General features: G+C 32.0%; 3 protein-coding genes across 3 annotated transcripts in view; 2 read left to right on the plus strand and 1 right to left on the minus strand.

Annotated features, from left to right (window-relative positions):
* The window catches only part of LOC141602664 (palmitoyl-monogalactosyldiacylglycerol delta-7 desaturase, chloroplastic-like), a 33,732-nt gene extending 22,375 nt beyond the window's left edge, over positions 1-11,357 (plus strand). The window contains exons 3-5 of the mRNA XM_074422826.1: positions 171-311; positions 10,146-10,252; positions 10,932-11,357. Coding sequence (XP_074278927.1) covers positions 171-311; positions 10,146-10,252; positions 10,932-11,130 — 447 coding nt within the window. The 3' untranslated portion in view covers positions 11,131-11,357. The remainder of the gene's footprint in view (positions 1-170; positions 312-10,145; positions 10,253-10,931) is intronic.
* Positions 11,358-16,336: 4,979 nt separating this feature from the next.
* Positions 16,337-19,270, minus strand: LOC141599714 (G-type lectin S-receptor-like serine/threonine-protein kinase SD2-5). The gene has a single exon (XM_074419814.1). The coding sequence runs from the start codon at positions 19,250-19,252 to the stop codon at positions 16,796-16,798; it is 2,457 nt and encodes an 818-aa protein (XP_074275915.1). The 5' UTR covers positions 19,253-19,270; the 3' UTR covers positions 16,337-16,795.
* Positions 19,271-24,040: 4,770 nt separating this feature from the next.
* On the plus strand, positions 24,041-24,505 carry LOC141601005 (uncharacterized). The gene has a single exon (XM_074421266.1). The coding sequence runs from the start codon at positions 24,041-24,043 to the stop codon at positions 24,503-24,505; it is 465 nt and encodes a 154-aa protein (XP_074277367.1).
* The last annotated feature ends 900 nt before the right edge of the window (positions 24,506-25,405 follow it).

Raw genomic sequence — 25,405 nt, forward strand, 5'->3', positions numbered from 1 at the left:
TCATCTCTACCTTTGAGTAAAATTACCTACTTTAGATATTTAAATGTTTTTTTCTCTACGCTTCGTATCAGGCATCAATATATCAAATAATCATTAATGATCAAATACTTGGAAGGTTTAATATATCACATTTCATCAATCCTCATATGTAATTCTTATTTTTTTTTCAGCGATGTGGATCATGCATTGTAAAAGACTTAGAGATACAAAAGTTTTACAAGTTTATGAGGAGTACATACTTGTTACACCACATTGCTCTTGGACTACTTCTCTATCGTTTGGGAGGATTTCCTTATGTTGTATGGGGAATGGTGAGTAATCACTCTTTGTACTTATATTTTGCACAAAAAATTTAGAGAGACGGTCTCTTAATAGTGTTATTGAAAGATCTATCTCTCTTACATGATTGGGGGAGCTGAGGGAGTTATTTAATTTCTATTTTCCATGTTATGTCTCCTACTAAATTAGTGGGAGACGATCTGTATAATTTGCTATTTGTATGTAATCAAAGTCATGTCTAAGTCAAAAGAATAAAAAAAATAACGATAAATTTAGTAAAAACTTTTAAGTAAGGACTTCGTAGAGTAAAATGACCTTATAAATAGTAACTAGGTTTGTGACCCGTGAGATTCACGGGTTTATCTGTTTTAGTTTTATTATTTTTATCATATTTTTTATATTTGTTTGAGCAATTAGTTGATCAATTTAAAAAATATAATCATGAAATACATCAAAGTTAGTTGGTTAATGCCTTAATTCTTTGACAATTTTGGTTTATTTTCAAAACTATATAACGTATTTTAGTTGCTATTTTGATTAATATACTAATAACATTTGGTTTTAAAAAAAGTTACCTTTCAATGAGTTCAGTAATTCATGACACCATGTAAAAAAAATTAAATGCTTAAGGTTGCTTTTTGATTAGATTGTATAGATTTTGTACTAAATTTTCTATGTAAAAGTTTGAACGTCGCTTTGTCTTCTGGCAATAAAGTTAGTAAGTAAAGACGAAAGGGCAAATTAATGCATAATGTTGAATTATTTCTCTTTTTTTTCTCTTTATTTTTTTGAGAATAATAAATCTCACAATGTAAGGAGCTTAAAACATATAGAATTATAAGGTTTTTTATATCTTCTCAATATTTTAAATGTCATAAATCATATAGTAGCATAGTTATGAACTTTAATAAATGCTAGTCTTACTATATCATCTATACCAATTTATCAAAAATTCTAAATTTTATATTTTTGCATAAATGATAAAATGAGTTAAATATTAGCCTACTACAAATCTCATTACAATCTTTTATGTGTTATAAGACATATGCAATAGATAATATGACATGTACGCATAGCCATTATCTATGTCAAAAGCATTTTTTTGTCCAACTTATTAATAAGATTGAGATCCTCGCAACTCCAATTTCATTCTATGAGAGCTATTTTTCAAAGGAAAAATGATGAATAAAAAAGAAACACATACCCAAATAAAACATACATTTGAAAGTTTCTGAAATAGTAAATTTTATTTATGAACCTAAAAACAATTAGTCATTCACATTCATGTAGTCAATTTTGTAGTTAGTTTATAACATAGTATTGAGTGGAATGGAGGGAATATTTGTTTAAGCAACTCTAGTATTTCTCTTATTCAAATAGTCTTATTTCTCCAATGAATTATCCCTAAAAAAAAATCCACTGAGGGATTAATAAAAAACAAAATGGTGGAATTATTTATGTAATATTAACCTTATCGTTATTAATTTAAGTTTTCTCTTAAATAATGTAAGAAATAGGAGATTGAATCATAAAGATGTAAGTATATTTACCTATGAATAGCACAACTCCACAAATCTTGATAACCCCTGAGAACAAAACAACATATATGTGAAGGTTAAAAATGTGAAGATTACTTCATAACCAATGAAACTTAAAAATAAATAAATAAATTATTAATTTAAAACCTTAGTACACTTACCTTAATGTTGATATATTAATAAGAATGATTATTAACACATATATATAATTCTTTTGGCGATGGGAGTAAAAAAATATTCGCTTGAATTCCGGCTCACAAATGTTGCCTTTCATCAAACATGATGATGCGTTTTATGACTTTTGGGGTTTTTTTTATTATTACCAAATTTAATATATATGTATAAATGTTTTATGACTTTTGAGCATTCATTTTCATTATTAAAAAATTTAATAAATATAGAAATGAGAAATGAAATATAAAATGTTTACCTTTTGTTTTTTTTTTTACAAAATCCACATTGCATGAGAATTATTTAGGGAGTTATCTTATGAACTAAAAAATGGTAGATATTTTGTCTTCCCTTTTATTTATAAATCATATTTATAGATTTACATATGTATTCAATTTAATAAAATTGAGCAAGTTTATTGCATTAATATTTAAGAAGTTGTTGCACATATAAATAATTTTAAATTAGAGTGATGTAATTTTTTATTTTTCGTTTAACCAATTGTAGCTTTAAAAATTAAAATGTCATTGTGTAATGTTAAGTATGTTATTATTTGTCCTTAATATTTACAAATTCTTTATTATTTCATAAATGAGGTAAAATTAGAATTATGTGATATTTATTTGTTACTTAAAATATTCTAAGAATAAACGTAGAAATTTAAAATTTAGTATGAATTTTGATTTTTAATTTATCTAGAAAGTAAAAAGGCCAAAATTTAATGTTTGTTATGCTAATTTATTTTTTATGTAAATATTTTTTAATTTGTGTATCGCTTTGAATGGATCATTATGCGAACAAGAATTACCTTCTTAATTAAACACGTCATATTACATGGAGTATTGGTGACGTGGAATTCTGGTAATGCAATGTGGCATTTAGTAATGCAAGGTGGCATTATCTACGTGGCTTTTAAGGTTTACCCTTTTAATAATATTTATAGATTATTTATCCATGGCAGTAAATAGATTTGTCCAAGATAATTAGTTTACTTGGCTATTAGGTTAGACAACTGACTAATTATACTAAATTAGGTTTAAACCCGTGAAATTTACGGGTCTGCTTTTAGAAATTTAAATGAATTTATATAATTACAACGAATATATAATGATTTACGGAGTAATTAATTTCGAATTATTAACCATAAGATGAGCTATCATATATTGTGTCCATAGTATGAGTAAGACTTGCAAAATTAGTTCACATACTTAAAATGAGTGTAAGACAAATGATTATAAGACTCGGTTAATAAAATAAATAAAAAAGTTGGGTTAATAACTTACATTTGATTTGATTGACTAAAAAACAAATATATCAAACAACAATTATTGTGTGAGAGGGTCTAACCCTGTGAGACGATCCAATTTTATAAAATGAAAACTCATTTACTATATTAAGTAAATAGTTTTCTTATCAAAATGATAAAATGAAAACTCATTTACTATATTAAGTAAATAGTTTTCTTATCAAAATGGATCATTACAGTGTAAAATCGTCTAACTGTAATTAATGTATATAAATGTGAAGAAACCCAAAAGTTCCACATGTGAGGGTTGTCCCACATTGATAAAAGAGGAGAAGAATTACCACTTTATAAGGCAAGGGGCTACTCCCTCTATTGCCAATTGGTTTTAGAGTGGAACCCTCTTGGGCCTAAGTTGTGGACTCTTTCTCCTCCGTTTGGGTGCGGCTCAGGCCTGTTGTTGAATTTAACATGGTATCAGAGCCCATGGCTAAAGACCTGGGTTTTCATGGGCCAAAGTTTGCAGCCGGACGAGCAAAAATTGCTCAGTTGAATTTGTCCGGTCTGAGTTAATACTGGGCCATGTTTGCGGTAATTTGGACGAGCAAAGTTGCTCAGTTGAATGAATTTGTTCAGTCTGTGCAAAAAGTGGGCCTCACATGTGCGGGGGAGTGTGAAGAAACCCAAAAGTTCCACATGTGAGGGTTGTCCCACATTGATAAAAGAGGAGAAGAATTACCACTTTATAAGGCAAGGGGCTACTCCATCTATTGCCAATTGGTTTTAGAGTGGAACCCTCTTGGGCCTAAGTTGTGGACTCTTTCTCCTCCGTTTGGGTGCGGCTCAGGCCTGTTGTTGAATTTAACAATAAAATATGTAAGAAAATACATAACATTAAGAGAATAAACTAATTGTTACGCTACATAAAACAAACATAAGAAAATAATATAGGACAAAAAGCTCTTATCAAACTTGAAGAACAAAACCCGTGTGTGAAGAACATGAGAATAGCAAAAAACCATCATCTACCTACCAAACTCAGCCTCACAAAAATGGGAATTGCAAAACCCATAAACGAAGGAGACGATCGGTTCCTATTACCATCAAATGCCATTATCAATCATAAATCAACGTCATTAAAACAAAGCTAAGCCCGAATTTATCTCTCTTTGTCATTTTCTATTTTTAGAAGTTCTTAGGAATTAGAATTGATTCATCTTTACTTAAACAAAGTTTGCAACTAAAAGCCTTTTTATTTTATTTTTTGTGAAATTTATACTGATTCTTGTAGAGTTGTAGATTTCCTTGATAATTAATTGCGTTATTTTAAGGAGGAGATTTCACATATTATTTCTGGGTCAATTATTTAAGAGATATATGTAAAATGTAAAAAGATAATTGTCATATTCCTCCTCATATTAGTTATTTATTTGTGCTTCAGCTGTTATAGTGATATGGAATATTCCATGCACATTCCACACTTGATTTCATTCCATATATCTTCCCAATGATTTATCAATCTTTAGTTAAGTCTATGGAGTATAATTTATTTACCTTTTTTTTTAAAAAAGTTGGGACTTATATACTCCCTCCCATTCACTATAATGTTCCCTCTTTCCCGAAACGGATTATTCAAGTAATGTTCTCCTTTTCTTTTTTGGTAACTTTACTATTTTATTCATCCCCTTATCCTATCACCAAACCCCGTACAACTCTTTTGCACTTATTTTATTATTTTCCTTAATGTTTTTGTCCCACAATTCTTTATTTAACTCCTAATTATTCATCCCTCTCTCCTATCACCAAACCCACCTAACCCTTTCCTCATTTTTTTTATAGTTTTCCTAAAGTATTCTGCCCATATGATATGAGAACATTATAGTGAATGAGATGAAATATATTTTAAGGGGCTCTCATTAACTGCCGTATAGGATTGTGCTTGATAATTAAGATGCCATGTTAGCTTTTTTGGCAACTGTATTAAAGAAATATATAATCATTTACTATCCAGAATAAATCAATTTTTCTTTTGTATTCTTATACCCTACACCCAGGTGTAGGGTACTGCATACTCCTCTTATTAAAAAAATATAAAAATAAAAAATAAAAACCCCTCAACATCCCCACTATTAAGCAGTTACCATCTACAATAAATAACATTTCTTTTTCCTATTCCAAATCTACAGCTTCTATATTCACCAAATAAATTATGCACAAATCTAATTTTTCTTCCATCCTATTAGTTTTGTAATCTCATTTTATGTTTTGATCGATTATTTTATCAGGTAAGTGTTGAAATTACGTTAAAACCTTAAAAATCACATCCCTCCTACTACTAAGAGAATAAAAATTCTCTTAGTTTTCCCTCCAAAAAGCATCTAGCTAAATAAGGTAATAAATAAATTTTCTTTCATTATATTATTATCTTTTCAATGAATATATTCTTATAAATAAACTCTAATTTTTTAAATAAATTCATAATTATGATTTTTTCATTAAAATAATATTAAATTATAAAGTATAAGTTGCTAAATTTTTCAGTAATGCAATAATTATTACTGTAGAGAATAACTTGACACATGCTTATTATTAGCTTCGTGACAAAAAACATTCACTAAAAAAATTCACAACTTAAATAAAATTTTTTATTAGTTTTCCATTTCAATTTTTTTGTTTCATATCAAAATACAATGAAGCGAGCTGATAAATATTAATGAGGTGCAAATTTTTAAAGTATAAATCCTCCTATATACTAAAAGAATAAAACTTCTCTAAAATTTTCCCTCCAAAGTGCTCAAACTTATATATGAAAATAAATTAGATTTTCATTTATTAAACTAATTTTCCATTTAAAATAATCTATACATAAAAATTGTATCTCCTATTATTAACTTCGTAAAAAAAATTGATGTAGTTAAAATATTTTCATAAAAAACACAATTCATGGAATTATTCAATTCTTTTGATTAATTTTAATATTAGTTATTTTTTATAAAAATTCGCGAGATAAATCTAAAATCTATAACTAATACACTAAAAATTAAAAGGCCTATATTTACCGCGCATTTGTGCGGGCTCTACACTAGTATACTATTAATTGAATTGAATTTTTCGTTTTCTCTTTCATTATTCATGGTTAAATTTGTGATTTCGGGCGTGATATTTATCGTATGATACTATCATATTCACTTTCAATTTAGTGAATATGGTAATTTAGTTTGATAAATATATGTTATCTAGTGTGATATTCATCATATTTAATTATTATATTCAATTTCAGCTTAGTAAATATGATAGTGTAATATAATGAATATATATTAGGTACTATGATATTCATCATATAACACTATTATATTCATTTTGAGTTTAGTGAATATCATAGAGTAATTTGATGAATATATGTAACTTAGTGTGAAATTCACTCTAAGACACAATTATATTCACTTTAACTTAAATAAATATGATGATTTATTTTGATGATTATGATTCATAAATTTGGTAAATTTGAGTACAAATAAATTAAAATTATGAATTTCATGAATTTGATAAGATTTTAATAAACTTGTAAATTGAGTAATTTGAAAAAGAAGAACAAGCGTAGTAACGTACTGTATGAAGAAGATGTAGTGGGTAGTTATTTATATTATTTTTTAATATTTTTTTCCTCTATAACTATTATGAGAGTATCCTACTCCCTACTCCTGGTAATAGGATATAAATAATAGTATGTGTGTTTCATGCATTGTTACCATTAATAATGAGTTCATAAGCTATGATGCAACTGCTATAAACCGCATGACGAACGGTTTATAGGAGATTAAGAACTAGGGAGGAGAATAGTGATATGAAGAAAAAGTAATAAGCGCAGTGCGTCTTGCTTCAGACCATTGCTTTTGGTCTGAAATAAGACGGACAACATGTTATCATTTAACAGTAAAATGTTTGTATTTTTCTGATAACATGTTACCATTATCTTTCCCACTATTTTCAGGGTAAAAAGTGACACCTTTAGTGATAACATTTTGTAGATTCACTGCTTACATTCTCTTAAAAAATGGCAATATTTTGTTGGTCTTATTTCAGACGGGAAAACTGCCCGTCTGAAATAAGAATTTGCGAATAAGCCGCGTTTGTACTCGTAGTAAACTACGGTATTTATCATTTAAAATATATTTTTATGGGTTTTCTGACTTTCTCTAATTCAAATAACTGAATTCAAAGTGTCTGAAATTCGATCTAATAGTTACTGAAAATTTATTAAACTGAAATCGACCATACTTTGTAATACCCCGACCCAAACTTAGGATCGAGAGCGGTCACTCACGATAGCTCGTCAGGTTGTGTACATGGCCCACAAATCAATATGGGTTCTTTTCAGCGCATTTTGTCCTTACTCTTTCGCGTCTCGGGACATTCCTAGGAGATCACCCATCATAAGACTACTCTCAGCCAAACACGCTTAACTGTGGAATTCTTTCGCATGGATAACAAGAAAAGAAAATGCACTTTGTTGATATGAATAGTACTTCCAATTCCTTTAAGCACTAATCATTTATGTATATCAATGGACTTTTTCAAAGGAGTACCCTACCCGAATAATGTTTTCGGTTCAGTGGAGTATTATACACCCCCACTTGAAAAACGCAGCGTCCCCGTTGCGCCTGGCAGCATCTATCTGACCGCAGCCGACCAATCCCAGAATCCTCTCCCACTAGGTCTCCCACTAGGTTGGGGACCCGGGTACTCCTGATTGTAACACCCCGACCCAAACCTAGGATCGAGAGGGGTCACTCACGATAGCTCACCAGGCTGTGTACATGGCCTACAGATCAACAAGGGGCCTTTCCAGCGCATTTTGCCCTCACTTTTACGTATCCCGAGAACCTTTTCAGTAGGTCACCCATCCTAGGACTACTCTCAGCCAAGCACGCAAGCACGCGTAACTGTGAAGTTTTTTCTCATGAATAACAAGAAAAAATGTGCACTTTATTGATATAAGTTGTACTTCCAATCGTTTTAAACACTAGGAACCAAGCTAAGATGAACGTGAGGATTAATAATACAAGTATATGCAAGCCTGTTAATGAGTCAACCACAAATTAGCTCACTAGTGCTTCCTTATCTAATTCACCTTTTTCTTACCTAATCCAATTTAAAGTTTTAAACCAGAATAAATAAATAACAGTTTAAGTAAGAAACTATTGTTTCAAACTTAGTAACATAAGATAAAAGATATGTTAACAAATTGACTCGAAAAATAACTTAAACGGGAGCTAATTCAACTTAAGATATAACACGAGCTTTTATTATCCCTTTTTCTCTAAAATTTATCCAAAAATAATTGTCATCTTTTTAAATTTAGAAAGTATTTGTAGACCTGACAAACAGATCAGGTAGTGTCGTGTTCGTCAATTTTAAACGGGTCATCACAACCCCAATCCTAACCCGACCCAATTTCATAAACAGGTCACTTGTGTCAACCCTAACCCAACCCCTTTAGTTTCTCCATAACCCACCCCGACCTGTTTACCTGTTTATCTTTTAGCAGGTCATTTTTAACACACTTAACCCATTTAAGTCAATAAACTAATAAACTAAATTAAGCTTTATTGCCCTATTATCCCAAAAATGATGAATGAAATTGCATATTTTTAACTTGTTTTTTTGGATTATTGATTCAAACCAAATATATTATGACACTTTTAAATAAACGGGTTATTCGTGTCGGGTTCGTGTCAAAAGAGCTCAACCCTAACCCAACACATTTATATTTCGTGTCGTGTCCGTGTCGACCCAATTACTTAAATGGGTCACAAAGTCTTAACCCTAACCCGCTAACTTCGTGTCGGGTTCGTATCGTATTTTCGTATCTTGTCAATAATTGCCACCTCTAAGTATTTGTATTACAAATCACTCATCCTTTTCAATTTTTTTTAAATCCACTCAAAAAAAAAAAAAAAACCTTGTAAACGAGATGGGGGAGTATTAACCAGCCATTATCTAAATTAGGGCGTTAAATGATTTCAGCCGACTCATAGAGACCTTGAAATCAGCTTCGTCAAAACTCGGCTCGGAATAGGTCAAAACTGATTTCGAGCCGAGGTAGAGCAAATCCAACCCAATTTCGAGCTTAGTAAAGCTCGGAATCAGAAGCTCGTTTAGGCTCGTTTTATTTAATATTATTATTTAGTTTTTGTATTTTAAAATTTTTATTAATATTAATAAAATGTTATTTTAGAATTTGTATTAATATTTTTTATTATATTTGATAAATATTTTATATTTGCATTTTTCTTAAAATATATTTATACTGTAATTAATTTGATTTAAAAGTTAAAGAAAGTAAATAAGATAAAGGGTTTTTCTAACCTATGCCCACTGGGCATAGGTTAAGAAAACCAAAAAAAGAAAGAATTTAATGATATCTTTATTGGAAATTGTAATATACAATTACTTTTATTTTTTTTCCAAGGAAAATATTTAAATCTTTCTATTTTTGCTTTCTTAACCTATGCCCAGTGGGCATAGGATAGAAAACCCGATAAAATAATGGTTCAACCATGCACGAGTCTAATCTGAGCCGATTTCGAGCAAATTCCAATCTCATGATCAAGTTTTCGAGCTGATTCCAAGCACACCGAAGCTTGAGCTCAAATCGGCTCAATTGTACCCGTAATCCGAAAGACCCATTACTAAAGCGATGACTCAGTCATTTGAATTTTATGTTCATTAAGACTTTGATAGGCGTTGAACATCCAAATTTTAATAAAAATAGAATAGAATACAAAAATCAAATGATAATTACCTTCAATATAGAGCAACTTCAGCAAACAATGTGAACATAATAAAATTCAAAGGCTAAATATCCTTATACTCCGTTTTATGTTTTTTTTTTTGTCAATATGGTGGTGCAGGGTGTAAGAACTGCATGTTCTTTCCACGCCACATTTTCAGTGAACTCCGTCTGTCATGTATGGGGCAATCAAGCTTGGAATACCGGTGATTTATCTAAAAATAATTGGTAAGTCTCACGTGGTATTCTTTCTAATTTTTATATTTGCAAGTACCAGAATAGCTCAACAAAACCTTTAATATCCTTTTAAATATATAAAAAATATTATGAATTTTGTACCACTAACAAAAGCTTTTATGCACCAAATCTATGATATAAACCCCAAAGTCCCAACTGTGTATTATAGGATATAGTATATTCAATAGTGATGGAACAAATTTATTCAAGTTAGAAATGATAAAACGAATAATTGAACTCAATTCCAACTCTAAATTTTAAAGTTTTCCTAATGTTCGATATGTTAGAGTTACGAAATTTCATTCTAATTTTAAATTTCCAAACATACCATTACTATAATTCATCTTTTACTTTTTTTTTTTATGCTTGCAATGTACTTCCGAGTAAAGTTGTAAAATTTTAATCTAAAAAAGTCAAATAAAAAAGATTTTTGAGAAAATAAGGAAGTACATTATTTTAGTAGCGTTTTCAAAGGTTTGTATTTAAGTTAAGCATATGAGTATGACAAGGCTGGATATAAGAATTAGGAGCTTTAGTGCGAGAAAGAAATTCAATATGCGACCTTTTTAGAAGATAAAAAATTTATTGGCTCTTCTTACAAGCATATATAAATTAAAAAGTGAGCAACGAGTTCAATCTAAAATGTTTAATGTTTTATGCTGGTTTTCAGGTGGGTGGCATTACTCACGGGGGGAGAAGGTTGGCACAACAACCATCATGCGTTTGAGTACTCAGCTAGACATGGCTTAGAATGGTGGCAGGTCGATCTAACTTATTACACTATCAAGCTTCTTGAAGCAATCGGTTTAGCCAAGGATGTCAAGCTACCAACATTGGCACACATACAACGCATGTCAATTAATAAGTAATAAATAAGAGGCTAGAAGATCATATTCACATGAATACAAAAATATACACAATCTGGTCATTGTTGTAATCTTATATATATTACCCCTGTTATTTTTATAATTTTATGAGAGTTGAATTTTATTGTGGGGAACTAAAAGAGAATATGTTATGTAAATTAAATAAGGATGTCATATGATTATATAAGTGAATCGATTATTAACCTATTTAATTAGATTGTTTTTATTTTCATTGGGCTACATGAATAGTACAAAATACAATATACAATATAGAAGACGCGAACTTAAACACAAAACTCATATGTAGTTTGTAATGTCATCCCTGCTCAGATCAAACTTATTAATAAATACTTTGAATTGTTTGTGTCTTTGATACATAATCAATCAATACTATATATTAAATCAAGAAAATAAGGGACTTCAATGTACTTAAAGAAAGTTATACAAATTAATTATACTATATAGTTTTAAATCACTAGCACCGTGTGACGGACCCGATTAAGGGATCTCAATTCAAATATTACTAGTATTGGTGCCCGGCTTTGCCCGGGCTACCTATACTTACCATTAATTTTTTTTTTCATTAAATAAAATTACTTAAAATTGAATAACCCATAAATTTATCATTAATATATTTTTCTATGACATATCCTAAAATTACGATGAAATAAATTTTGAGACAAATTCACTACTCCCGCTATTAATATTTTACTCTTATTAATGAAACAATAGTAATAACATTTCACTATTTGTCCGTAATCATTGTTACTTTCACTACTCCCGCCGTAATTATTATTGCTGTCACTACTGCCGCATTAATATGGATAATTTCACTACTCCCGTCGTAATTATGGTTACTTTCACTATTACCATATTAATATTGATTATTTCACTACTCGCGTTGTTGTTTCTACCATTTTCACTAATCTCGCTGATGATAATATTGTTACTTTTACTATTCAAATGAGTGATTACTATCATATAACTATATCCAATGTTATTATTTTTACTACTTAGGCATGCAATTTTAAGAGGATTATATATTTATATAAATATATTACATATATGCATTAAATCATTAAATCAAATTGAAAGAGTTATGCAATATTATATATTATGGAATCTAACTTGAATTATTTATAACATACTATTATATTTTTGTATGTTAAATAATTAACATATCTATACATCTAATAAACTATAAAGTTTAATAAAATTGCATAGATTTTAAATTTAATATATAATTTTATGATGATAATAATTAATACCATAAGTGTACATGTTTATACTAATTAATTACTTTGTTTTAAGGAAATTGGCTATCTTCTAGTCTTCTATAAATATTTAGGAAAATTACCAAGTATCTTCTTTCTTTTAGTCTCCTTGAAATTGACCATTTTAATTAATTATTTTATTTTAAGGAAATTGACCATCTTAATTAATTATTTTATTTTAAGGAAATTGACCATGTTTTAGTCTCTTACAAATTTTAGGAAAATTTCCAATCTTCTATATAATTTAATTTTAACCCAAATTATATAATACTTGCTTTGAGATCCCTTATTTGGGTCCATCACACGGTACTATTGATTTAAAACTATATAGTATAATTAATTTGTATAAATTTCTTTAATTACATTGAAGTCTCTTGGTTTCTGGATTTAATATATAGTATTGATTGATATAGTTTTGGTTAAAATTAAATTATATAGAAACTTGGTAATTTTTCTAAACATTTGTAAGAGACTAAAACATGGTCAATTTCCTTAAAATAAAATAATTAATTAAGATGTACAATTTCCTTAAAATAAAATAATATATAATATTGCATAATTTTTTAGATTTGATTTAATGCATATATGTAATATATTTATATAAATATATAATCCACTTAAAATTGTAGGCCTAAGTAGTAAAAGTAATTTCGCCAGCTAGAAAAGAGTTGTAATAACATTGGATATAGTTATAAGATAGTTCACTCATTTGAATAGTAAAAGTAACAATATTATCAACGAGATTAGTGAAAGTGGTAGAAACAACAACGAGAGTAGTGAAATAATCAATATTAATGTGGCAATAGTGAAAGTAACAATAATTACGGCAGGAGCGGTGAAATTATCAATATTAATGCGGCAGTAGTGACAGTAACAATAATTACCGCGGGAGTAGTGAAAGTAACAATGATTACGGGCAAGTAGTGAAATGTTAATACTATTGTTTCATTAATAAGAGTAAAATATTTATAGCGGGAGTATTGAATTTGTCTCAAAATATATTTCATCGTAATTTTAGGATATGTCATAGAAAAATATATTAATGATAAATTTATGGGCTATGCAACTTTAAGTAATTTTATTTAATGAAAAAAAAGTTTAATGGTAAGTAGACATAGCTCGGACGAAGACGGGCACCAATACTAATATAATCCTTATATTCAGATACAATAATTTTTTTTAGCAGCCATAAAAACAGGTTCCTTATATAAAGCACACCTGCATCTTGGAGAAAGTAGATAAATTGTGTCTTGGAGATTCATCCCCTTGGCTATGATTCTTCTTGGAAATGACCATTCTCCATTTCTCCATTTCTCATGCACATGATGAGCAGAGGAGTACCTGCAAAGCATAGGTGTAAAATGGGCGCATGATGGTTTCTTAAACGAGTAAAGATTACACTTCTTAGGATGAGCTGAAAAAATGAAAGGCTGATGGTCATTAGAATCCTTCTGAGCTGGGGAGCAAGTAAAAGTAGCCTTATGATTCACCAAAGAGACATAGACGCTTGGATCATTATCAACACCCCTAAGGTTATCTTGAGGGATATGAGTACGGAGGAAAAAAATTATCACAGATTGAAGACGCACTTGAAGTCATGGTCTCAGTAGAGGACGCGTTCAAACTTCCGCTAAGAAAGACGGGTTTCACATTGATAATATGAGAATGAGTCATGTCTTTCATTGCCCCCATCATCTTAGATTTCCACTTTTTAGGACTTCTCCACTTTTTAGGATTTCCCCTGAGGATGTGAATCTGATCCGACCCCAAATTGACCCGAATGCATTCAATGCGACCCGAATGTTTATTATCAAAAACTGATTATTATTCTTAAATAACTTTAAAAACCAACCCAAAAATAACACACACTCAAAATAACTCAACCCAAACTAACCCAAATTCTTGCAAACTCAAATAACTCGAACCCGACCATATGATGGACCGGTCTACCTAGACCCAAGATTTTTGTAAGGTTTTCTTTGGGAGGCTTGGCCTTGATTGACCACATAAGAGGTGCCTTCTTACCATCCTTGGGATGGTACTAGAGAGAATAGAGTAAACAAAAGAGCAAGCATAGCAAAAACATGGCTTGTGTTGGTGCGAAAACCCCATACACACACAAACACAACATTTGGGGTTTTCACCCAATTTTTCCCAATTCAAGTAGCTCAATTCTTTCACCATCTTCCCGATTTTTATTATATCCTTGTTCAATGAATCACAGCCGTTTATTTTATGGGTCGTCGCTTAATCTAAGCCGTTCGTTTCTCCGTTGCCGTGCTGCCACCCCTGGCCCACCTCCGGATGATGAATCCCGTCAAATTGGTATAATCCAATCCAATCCTTTCTTCACTTTAATATTTAGTACAGTAATTGTTTTGTTGGTTTTGATGCTATGTTTTGGTTAATTGATTTGAATTCGATTCTTTTGTGGTTCAGTAGTTGATTGATTAGTATTCCCTCGGTCCCAATCATTTGTTTACGTTTTGTGAATATGAGTATATTATTTTAATCGTAGGTAAATAATGATTGGAACCGACTGAGTACTATAATGCAAAATATTGTGCTGCATTCTTTGATATGAGATGACAATTACAACAACATTATCCTAGTGCCTTAAGTGACACTGCAGATTGTTGGGTAACAAAGCGGTTGGATATACGCAATCTTACCCGTGTGTTGCTAACACACAGAGGCTGTTTACCACTGACTCAAAATGATAGCTGCCATCAACAGTTAAAGGAAATGTAACCATGTAAACAATGGATCTTTGGCTCCATTATTAACTCGAAAAGGCTCCTGTTATCAAAACCTGATGAAGAATGCTCATCGGTGGGCTATTTCTTGATGGGAAGATTAGACATTCTAATGAACCATTTTATTTAACTTATTACTCCCTACGTCTCTCAATCATTTGTTTATCTCCGATTAAAATACTCCTCACAGAGAATATATAAGGTAAAGAAATGATTGGGACGGAGGGAATACATATCAAAGAGAAAAACACCTCCTTCCTTTTTTCTTTGTTGTAACAACTTAACAGAAATCATATCAAAAAAATTGCATGAAACTCCATATTCTAGAAAGTTGTACAAAGTGCATTAGTTCTATTTTACTTAGACGCGACTGTAAGTGTCGGTCACATATGTACTCCTATATTAAAGTGATGATCCTAACTACTGTTTGCCTAAATTGAAGTGTCTAAGTACTGAGTCGTGATAGAAGAGTGTCATGTTGACATGTGATACGGAGAGCTCCACTTGAGGGTGGGGAAGGGGTTTTGAGATTATGGAAGGGATTTCTTATGGTAGAAGTAAGCAAATGGACAAGACACGAGCAGTCGTCTTCTTTTTAGTCCATGAAAGGGCAGATGACTACTTGGCTTTTAGCTAGTTACTCCCATTACTTCCCAGCTGGATTAGAAACATGAATATATATTTGAGCTTTCCTTTAGGTTCCAAAATGGCAAAATCCTTTGTTATCATCAATTAAAGAGTATTTGATGGATGCGATGTTGGGCTGTAAAGGATATAAAACTCTAATGGATCAATGAACATATGTTGTATAGTATTATAAGCTAACCAAAGATTTATTTTTAACAGTATCCATGGCTCCCATAATTTCTTACGAATTTAATTGAAATGTTTGCGGTCACTACATCATAATTACTAATCATTAGTAACAAGATTTTCGACTTTTTAGAAAGTTACCTGTGTAAGTCGGTTTACATTCAGAAGAATATAAGAACTAAAAGAACTCATGTATCAGCACTGTACTATTTCGTCTAATATAATACCTTTGTCTTGTATCAGGTAAGACAGCAACATTTTCTAGGCTATGGGATACAATGCAAATTTTCTTCGCCGTCTTTTTCTGGATGTCTCTGTTTTTCTGGGCATCTGCTTCAGATAGGAATAATTTAAGCAGAGGAAACAAGAGAAAATAACTCGGAAAAAAATTATCTAATGTACATATTATGTTATTCATAGCTTAGAGAGGGTACTATTGAAAGCTCCCTTGCTTGCCTTTCCTGTTCATATATGTATAATATTTGCACTTGATACTTTGATTAGCACAACAAAGATGTATTAGTAGTACATTATGCCACAGTTTGGACTAGCAAAATACCAGAATACTTGGCAGCATGATTTCTTGTTTTCAGGGGAATTGTCCTGGTTATTATGTGTATCGAAACTTGCCCTTATTGCTTTTGAGATTGTGCCGATTTAGATGTCTGTTTCCAGTTATCATGCCCGTCAGATTAATTATGTTCCCTCCTTTTCTTTTTCGTGCACATAGGACGAGTAACCTGCTTTTGAGTTTCCACGCAGACCGAGATTGCACATCGGAATGACCGTACCGGGTAACCTGCTTTTGAAGTCTAAACCCGTCATCTATCTCAACTCTGAAAGCTGAACAGCAGAAACAGGCGCATCTGAAATGTAGCTAGCATTGCGCGACAGCGTCTTGCACCTATCATCTAACCCAAACATACTCGAATAGATACGAGATGTAGATTGAGAAGGAAGAGGAGGCATATTCACAGGACACAGACCTTCGAGCATTTGCACAACTCTAGTCATAGACGGCCTAAGCGATACATCGTCTTGTATACACCAAAGAGCAGCTTTTATTGCTGTCGAAACCCTTTCATCATTCTGATAATCCAGTACTAACCTAGAATCAACTATTACATTCAATCTCCTTTCTTCCATCATTTTAAAGGCATAAGACGGCAAATGCGCCTTCTCGTTGGTTTCACTAGGGTCGTAGTTCTTCCTCCCACTGATAATCTCGAGCATAACCATTCCGAAACTGTAGACATCACTCTTCTCTGAGATGGTACAGTTTGTGATCCACTCAGGTGCCAAGTATCCCCTTGTACCCCGTAATGTGGTTATCACTTGGCTTTGTTCTCGACTCAGCATCTTAGCCAAACCAAAATCAGAAACTTTGGCAACAAAGTTTTTGTCAAGCAGCACATTTTGTGGTTTTATATCACAATGTATAATCTTTACATCACACTCTTCATGAAGATAAGCCAACCCTTTGGCCGTTCCCAGGGCGATATTGAACCTTGTTTCCCAATCTAAGGTCCGACCTTGATGGTTCTTTTTGAAGATCCATTTATCTAGCGACCCATTTTCCATGTACTCATATACAAGAAGCCGATGGTGAGCACCCTCGGCACAAAACCCTTTCAACTTGGCCAGGTGAACATGATGAATGCTTCCGATGATGCTAACTTCGGCTCTAAATTCTTTCCTTCCTTGGCCAATTCCCTCGAGCTTTTTAACAGCCACTTTGATCCCGTCACATAATTCGCCCAAGTAAACAGACCCAAATCCGCCTTGACCAAGTTTCACTAAGAAGCTTTCCGTTGCAATTTGCAAATCATTATATCCATATCGAACAGGAACTCCTGTGATAATATCGTCGAAGTTTTCTTCATCTTCATCCGAACCCTCTACCGTAGGGGATTCCAACAAGAATCTATTATTATTTTCGCGATAGAACCAAATTCCACAACCAATAAGGCTAGATACAATCAATAAGGTTCCGATAGCTATGATAATTATAACAACAATGGATCTCACATCCACACCATGGTCATGGGGAAGTAATCCTCCATGATTTCCACCATGAATGACCTTAAGAGACAAGTAATACCCCTTGGAACCAAATCCGGGATGTCGAAGGCTCCCTATTTCTTTAAACATGAAGCAACTCCTCGAATCGTTCGCATAGAACATTGCCGTGCAAGAACAATTACTAATACAAGCACTTCTGCAACCACTTAAACTTGATATTAGCTGTGGTTTTGTAAATGCTAGTGATGGATAATCAAACCTAGTTCCGACATCCAAGAGTCGAACCAAACTGGCGGAAACATTACAATTAGTTGAGACCCGAGGCATACAATTAGGAAAAGAATTAAGGGTTTCAGGACAAGTACAGAGATTTTCCATGAAACAAGATTTGTAAGTGTCACAAGAGGAAGGAGTGCTACATGTTCCAAAAGGTATTTTAGTAGACTCTGCTGTTTCTGACCTTCCCTTAAGAAGATTGAAGAACTCTAAAATTCCGCTTGAGCCCAAGACGATGGCCCATAAGGCCCGTGAATTCAACTGTTCTGAGACATTGAATTCCCACACCAGTTCTCCTGTTTCATCATAAGAGTTCCAAGAATTACCCATCAAGGTTGAATATGACACTTTCGACCCTGATTTTCTGATAACCTTCCTTGTGTCATTTGACATAGACCAGTACACCTGTCGAGTTTCATACCCGGCATATAAAATCAAGTCACCTGACTCCATCTTGAGATAATAAAAGAGGTTGTTCGGATAACTCATAAGTCTCATCCCTTCAGAAAACCGTTGACCCGAGAGAAGGGTATCAGAAGGGTGATCAAAACTTTGCCATATGACTGTGTTGTTTTCGCTGAGTATGACGAGATTTCCAGTGTCTTTCAACTCCATAGAGTGAACCCCTTTTCGAGAAGTGTAGGTAGACCAAATGACATTTGTAGTGTTTGATAAATAAGCATTGCCATCTTTATCAAACACAAATTTAGCAGAATTATCAACAAGAAGACCTCTATTAGCAGTCCAAGTATTAGTGGAGCTAAAAATATGCATAATAACTAGAACAAAAAGGGGTGCATCTACACTACTGTAAAACCCAAATGAAAACATTGAGTTATTTGACAGTAAAAACATGCCATTCTGATTTATGTACTGTTTATCAGTTGCTTCGAAACCGGGCATTATTTTGGTAACTTGTTGAGGAGTTGAATTTGAAAGAGGAATTGAGATGAAAAGGAAGGTGGTAAATATCAAAGTTTTCATATTTCAATGGACTTTAAGGGGAGCAAGATGCAGGAGTTTGATAATGTGCATGATTTATAATAGTTCAAATAGCTGTCTCTTCTGAAATGAGCAAGATTGTTTCTTGCACAAATTATCATGTGAAACATTTACTCGAATATCGAAGTGATTCTACATGTATAACAGTAACTTTTGTAATATAGGATTGACCACAAAATTCGATTATCGGAGCAATATCCGATTTCCGCTCCGTATTCGATACAATGTTTTCGATATCCGATTCGAAAATTAACCTTGGATCAGTTATCCGATAAGATGTTTTGTTTATTAATGAATATGGATATATATTAGCTTTAAAATATTGGGTTTTTTCATGGGAATAATCCATCCTATGCCTTCTCTTCTCATATTAATCTATTCTAACGTTTAACTGACAATAATCTCATCTTTGAACTCATTTAACTCGTATTAGACTAGTAGAAGGGATACCTAAACAACCGGTATCCCTTGTGTTGATAAAGCTGTTAACCCTTTTAACACCCTTCTAATTCAGTTCAAATCAGTCAAAACAAAAACCCTAACTTCATTTTCCCCAATTCCTTTCAATTTCTTAATCAATGAAAATCTAGATTGATTTCCCCCAATTTGATTTCCCCTTTTTGTTACTTGCGATCTCGCATATCTTGGCTATCCTTCAGTATTTCTGAATGTGATGAGCAACGTCTACTCACAGTAAAAAATGGCGTGCTACTTCCACCTCCATTTTCTTACTTTTTTCTTCGTAATCTCAAATCAACAATTTTCGGTCACCACTTAATTGTTCTTTCGAAATGCGCTTGTATGTTTTCAGCATTGTATGTTCATCAATGGCGTCGGAATTCAACTCGGACTACAATAACTTCATTGAAGTTCAATCGACTTAGACATTACCGCAAATATCTCGTTTTTACTGCTTGTAGTTCCGATGATTCTAGTGTGCGAACAACGAATTCAATCTGGCAGCGATGTTTCTGAAATTAATTTGAATAATCGCTTTAATTTGAAGAAAAAGGGAGGAATAAATTGGGGATCAAGAAGGAAATAAAAGAAAGAAGAAGAAATAAGAGCAAGAGTAAACTGAAGAATTGAGGAAATGAAGAATCAAAAATTGAAGAAATAAAGATGAAGATGAAGAACCGATACTGTAAGATATGAATATGAAGAACAAACACACAGAAAAAAAAATGAATAATGGTCACCTGTTGAGATACCGGCACTAGCAGGTCAAAAATGGGGTTGGTCTAATACGAGTTAAATGAGTTCAAAGACGAGATTATTCTCAGTTAAACGTTAGGATAGATTAATATGAGAAGAGAGGACATAGGATGGATTATTCCCATGAAAAAACCCTAAAATATTTGGATATCTGATTTGAAATTCTATTTTTCTATTAATTATTCTTGCATTTTATCATCAATTTTTAGTTTTATGAGTTTATTTAGAAGATGATACTTGTAACATGGTTTATCTATTATTTTTGAAAATGTTCCATTCTTTCATATTTTATCTATTACCGCTATTTTAAGTGTAACTCCATCTGTCCCGATCATTTGTTGTCCTTTTTCATTTTAGGGTGTCTCAGTCAATTGTTGTCCTTTCTATTTTAAGAATGAACTTGATAAGCAATTTGATCATTCATACTCAATTTGATCCAATTGGCCCCCTCCTATTTTCTTGGTCTTTGTGTCAAAACCAAAGAATAAGAATTTACCGGGACGGAGGGAGTATTAAACTAGACACTTTATATGACGCAAGAAACTAAAAGAGGGTTAAAATGTAAGAATAACATGTAAGTGTACATAAATTAAACTTTCTGTTGAGATCATTGTAGCAGCAAAACAAAGCAGATTAGGTAAGATGGGGAATATGATACTGTTTCAAAGTTAATCATGGTAGTAAATTCTAAAATATGGATATCCGCATTCGAAATATTGAATATCTGAAATATTTGCATAAGAAATGAATATCTTATTTTTAGAATTTTTAATTTTAAAATCTGATCCGAACTAGCACTTTAGATTAGATGTCTAACCCGTGCTCAACTCTAGATGGGGTGCAATTAGTAGACTATACAACCAGTTGTATACATCTGGTTGTATAGATTTCGAGCTTTATAATAAAAAATTTGAGCTTATATATACATTTTATGAGCTTTATTGGAAAGAATATGTGCGTCTTTATAAAAATATTAAACTCAATATATTATAATGAAACTCAAAAATAATACATATAAGCTCAATTAGATTTTAATTTTGACACCTAACAAATTAAAATGTAACTCAAAAATTTTAAAAGCTCAAAAAGATTGCATATAAGCTCAAGTAGATTTGTATTGGATGTACCATACTCATATACAAGATGTATAGTCTTATTTGTGGATGCGGTGGGGGCGGGGGGGATCTGAGGGGGTGCAAGTAGACCTATCAAAAGGGAAATCAGGTGAGTGGGTTAAGCGGTTAATTCGTGTTCGGGGGTAAATACGAGTCCAGTTTGTAAAATACTGTTTTGTAAAACACGGGTTTCGAGTCAGGTTAGGGTCAGAAATGGCGTAAGGTTAACTCCCTTTTTTCATATGTATGTTAGTTTCAATAATTTTAAGGGTAAATTAAATTTTACAGCCTTATAAATATCACTTTTCAAAAATTACTACCTTATAAAAAAAACTCCTAAAATTACTACCTTACTAAGCATTAGTGTATACAAATTGCTACCACCTCTCTTTTCCAGTATGTTTTTATGTTAGATGACAAAAATACCTCTAGAATTAAATAAATTGTTCTCTTCTCACATATTCTAAAACACACTTTACCAAAAAAAAACAAACCCAGTAACTCTTTACTTACTCCTCCTTTAACCCAGTAAACACATTCCTCTCTATAATTTTTCTATCTCCACCAAATAATCAAATTGAGGGCTAAATTTCTCCTCTGATTTGTCGACAAAGTATGTATTCCTAACTTCTTGCTATTTAATCCTCTTTTTTGTTCAATATTAATGATGTTGAAGATCATATTTGTGTTTGAAATGAACCCCGATTAAATCCTTTGAATTGGAACCCTAATTTAATTTGTATTTAGAATATGAATTAGGTTTCCTAAATTTTCTTGATACATTGACATTTCCCTAAAAGTTAGAAGCATAATAAGAACCCTAATTTTAGTTTTCCTACTTAGAACCCTAATTTTGTTATTGTTGCTTAATCGCTTGTTATTGTTGTTGTAGATGGCTGTTTTGTTCTTTAATTTTGTTATTGTTACTTAATTTCTTGTTATTGTTGTTGACTTGTGTAAGATATTTCCATAGATCAAATAAGTATTATATTAATATTTAATTAAGTTATTTTATGAAAATTAAGTTGGTCCATTGTATGGTGGAATTTACCTAGGATTCTGTTTCCACTATTATCTCCCATAACTTACCACTCACAATTTAGGAAACTGTTCAGTTGACTCTTTAATGGCAAGAGTCTATATAAGGGGAACATATTTATTCTGATTAAGGTTCACCAAGCCTACCTTATTAAGAAAATACACCATCTAAATTGTGAGGCTGAGGGATTGGAAACCAAGTCAGATTTGGGGCATAAGGAATTGGGTTATTCAATAAGACAGATCAATTAATTCAAGCAATGGCTTGAGGTAAGTAATCGATCTCTTTTATCGCTTCCGCATTCAGTTTATACATGTTCATTATGAGATTAGAACATGTTAATTTTAGACTATAAAACTTACAGTTGATATCAGAGCGAATAATCGCCTCTGCCTTGCTTGATTAAGATTTTCATTGTCTAAGTTGAATCTTTCGTATTCAATAATTTTTGCCTTACAATTCACAATTTATATGGCTGCGACTTTACGTGGATATGCTTTTGATTCCTTGTTTGGGCATTCTGTTCTGCGAGCATGTTCACCATGTATTGAATATTTAATTGATTGTTTTCTTAAAATCACGGTGGCTCCTTCTTCTGAAAATCCATATGCCCATGTTTTGTCTTGTATTATTGGTTTGTTAATATGAGCAATCTCAATTTACGGTTAATATTCTAATATGTTGTATAACTGTATAAGTATGCGGCTATTGCGGGTATATTAGCTTCTCTGTTTCATTGAGTATGCATTGGTTTGGTCTTGTGGAGAAGTTGTTGTACATATGACGTCTCGTATGCTTTTTACTCCAAATTATTTTCTCTGTGTATCCGTATTGAATTAGACCAGTTATGTTTTTGGTCAATAAAGTTTCTATATACACTAAGCTATTAGTATATAGACTAAATGTTAATGTCGAGTGATTCAAAATTTTATTAGTTAGAGAATAGCCACATCATCTCTAATTAATCGAAATTTTATTTTGGAATCACATGTGGAAATTAGACATTATTTGTGATTAGTCGTATGTAATATAATGAGACTTATCCACATGAATCTTGTTGTATGTATTTGTATGACTAATTAGGATGATATATTGAATCTTGTTTCTTAATCTACCCACAGGAGTTAAGAGATGTATATGGTTCGATAGTATTGTCATAAAGTTAAATTTTTTATGTATCTAATTGAGTAAAACTTTAGCCCACAGGCAAGTTTTATGTCTCTAGATTCATATTTGAGCATGATTTACATTGGTAAAACATGATTAAGTTTAAAGTCTCAACTTTTGGTAATAAGCATGTTATTTATTATATTTGCAGCAATTTTACCTGGGAGTTCTACTGATGTTAAATTTGACATTCCTGAATTGAATGGTGATAACTATAAGGTCTGAAAAGAGAGAATGCTACTACAGTTAGGATGGTTAGATATTGATTATGCTATTCGGAAAAACGAACCATCTAAAGTAACTAAAGAAAGCACTAAAGAAGCAATTGATCTTTATGAAAAGTGGGAGAAATCTAATCGTCTCTCTATTATGTTCATAAAGACCAGAATGTGTGCTAGTATTCGTGGTTCTGTCGATCAGCATACTAAAGTTAAAGATCTAATTAAGGCAATCGATGAGCAGTTTGCAACTTCTGATAAAGCTCTTGCTAGTACCTTAATAATGCAGTTTTCATCTTTGAGGCTCACCGAGACTAAAGGTGTGCGTGATTATATCATGCGCATGAGGGATATTGCAGCTCAACTTAAGACCTTGGAAGTTACCATGTCTGACACTTTCCTTGTGCACTTCATTTTATGCACTCTTCCTCCAAAATATGCTCCTTTTAAGATCTCTTACAACACACATAAGGATAAATGATCAATTAATGAACTTATGGCCATGTGTGTTCAAGAGGAGGGCAGATTGTTAATGGAGGAAGGTGAAAAGGCGAACCTTACTGTTGCTTCTTCTTCAAAGAGGCAAAAGGATCACAGTAAAGATAAGGGAAAGGGAAAGATTTCAGCTGAGCCAGCCATTAAGAAGGAGTTTCTTTTGTAAAAAGAAGGGACACATAAAGATGGACTGCATTAAGTTTAAGGCTTGGCTAAAGAAGAAAAGTAATTTTCATGCGTTTATTTGTTATGAATCTAATATGGTTAATGTTAATCATAATACATGGTGGATTGATTCTGGAACTACAATCCATATTTCGAATACCTTGCAGGGTATGACAAACCTAAGGAAACCAGTGGGCAGTGAACTTTCAATCTATTCAGGAAACCAGATTAGTTCACATGTGGAAGCCATTGGGACATGCAGCTTAATATTAAGTAGTGGTTTTATTTTGCATTTGGAAAAGACATTTTATGTTCCGAATTTCTCTAGAAATTTGATTTCAGTATCAAGACTTGTACCTTTGGGATTTACCTTTAATTTTTCAGACTCTGGATTCAGTATTCTCCGAAATTCTGAAATTATTGGTTATGGTATTTTGTCTGATAATGTATATCGTCTTGAATTGCAAAATAATATCACTCATAATTCTATGCATGTCAATGCTGGTTTAAAACGTTGTATTATGAATGAGAATTCCTCTATTTTGTGGCACCGGAGATTGGGACATATCTCCATTGAGAGGGTAAAAAGATTAGTAAAGGATGAAGTACTTGATACTTTAGACTTTACTGATTTTGATACTTGTGTTAGTTGCATTAAGGGTAAGCAAATTAACATGTCTAAGAAAGGTGCAAAGAGAAGTTCTAGCCTATTAGAAATCAT

This window comes from Silene latifolia, chromosome 9 (assembly GCF_048544455.1).
Source record: "Silene latifolia isolate original U9 population chromosome 9, ASM4854445v1, whole genome shotgun sequence".
Classification (NCBI taxonomy): Eukaryota; Viridiplantae; Streptophyta; class Magnoliopsida; order Caryophyllales; family Caryophyllaceae; genus Silene; species Silene latifolia.

What these genes read in the sequence shown, in the direction of transcription:
- LOC141601005 (XM_074421266.1), top strand. Translation starts at nt 24,041, where the DNA reads ATGCTACTACAGTTAGGATGGTTAGATATTGATTATGCTATTCGGAAA.
- LOC141599714 (XM_074419814.1), bottom strand. Translation starts at nt 19,252, where the DNA reads ATGAAAACTTTGATATTTACCACCTTCCTTTTCATCTCAATTCCTCTT.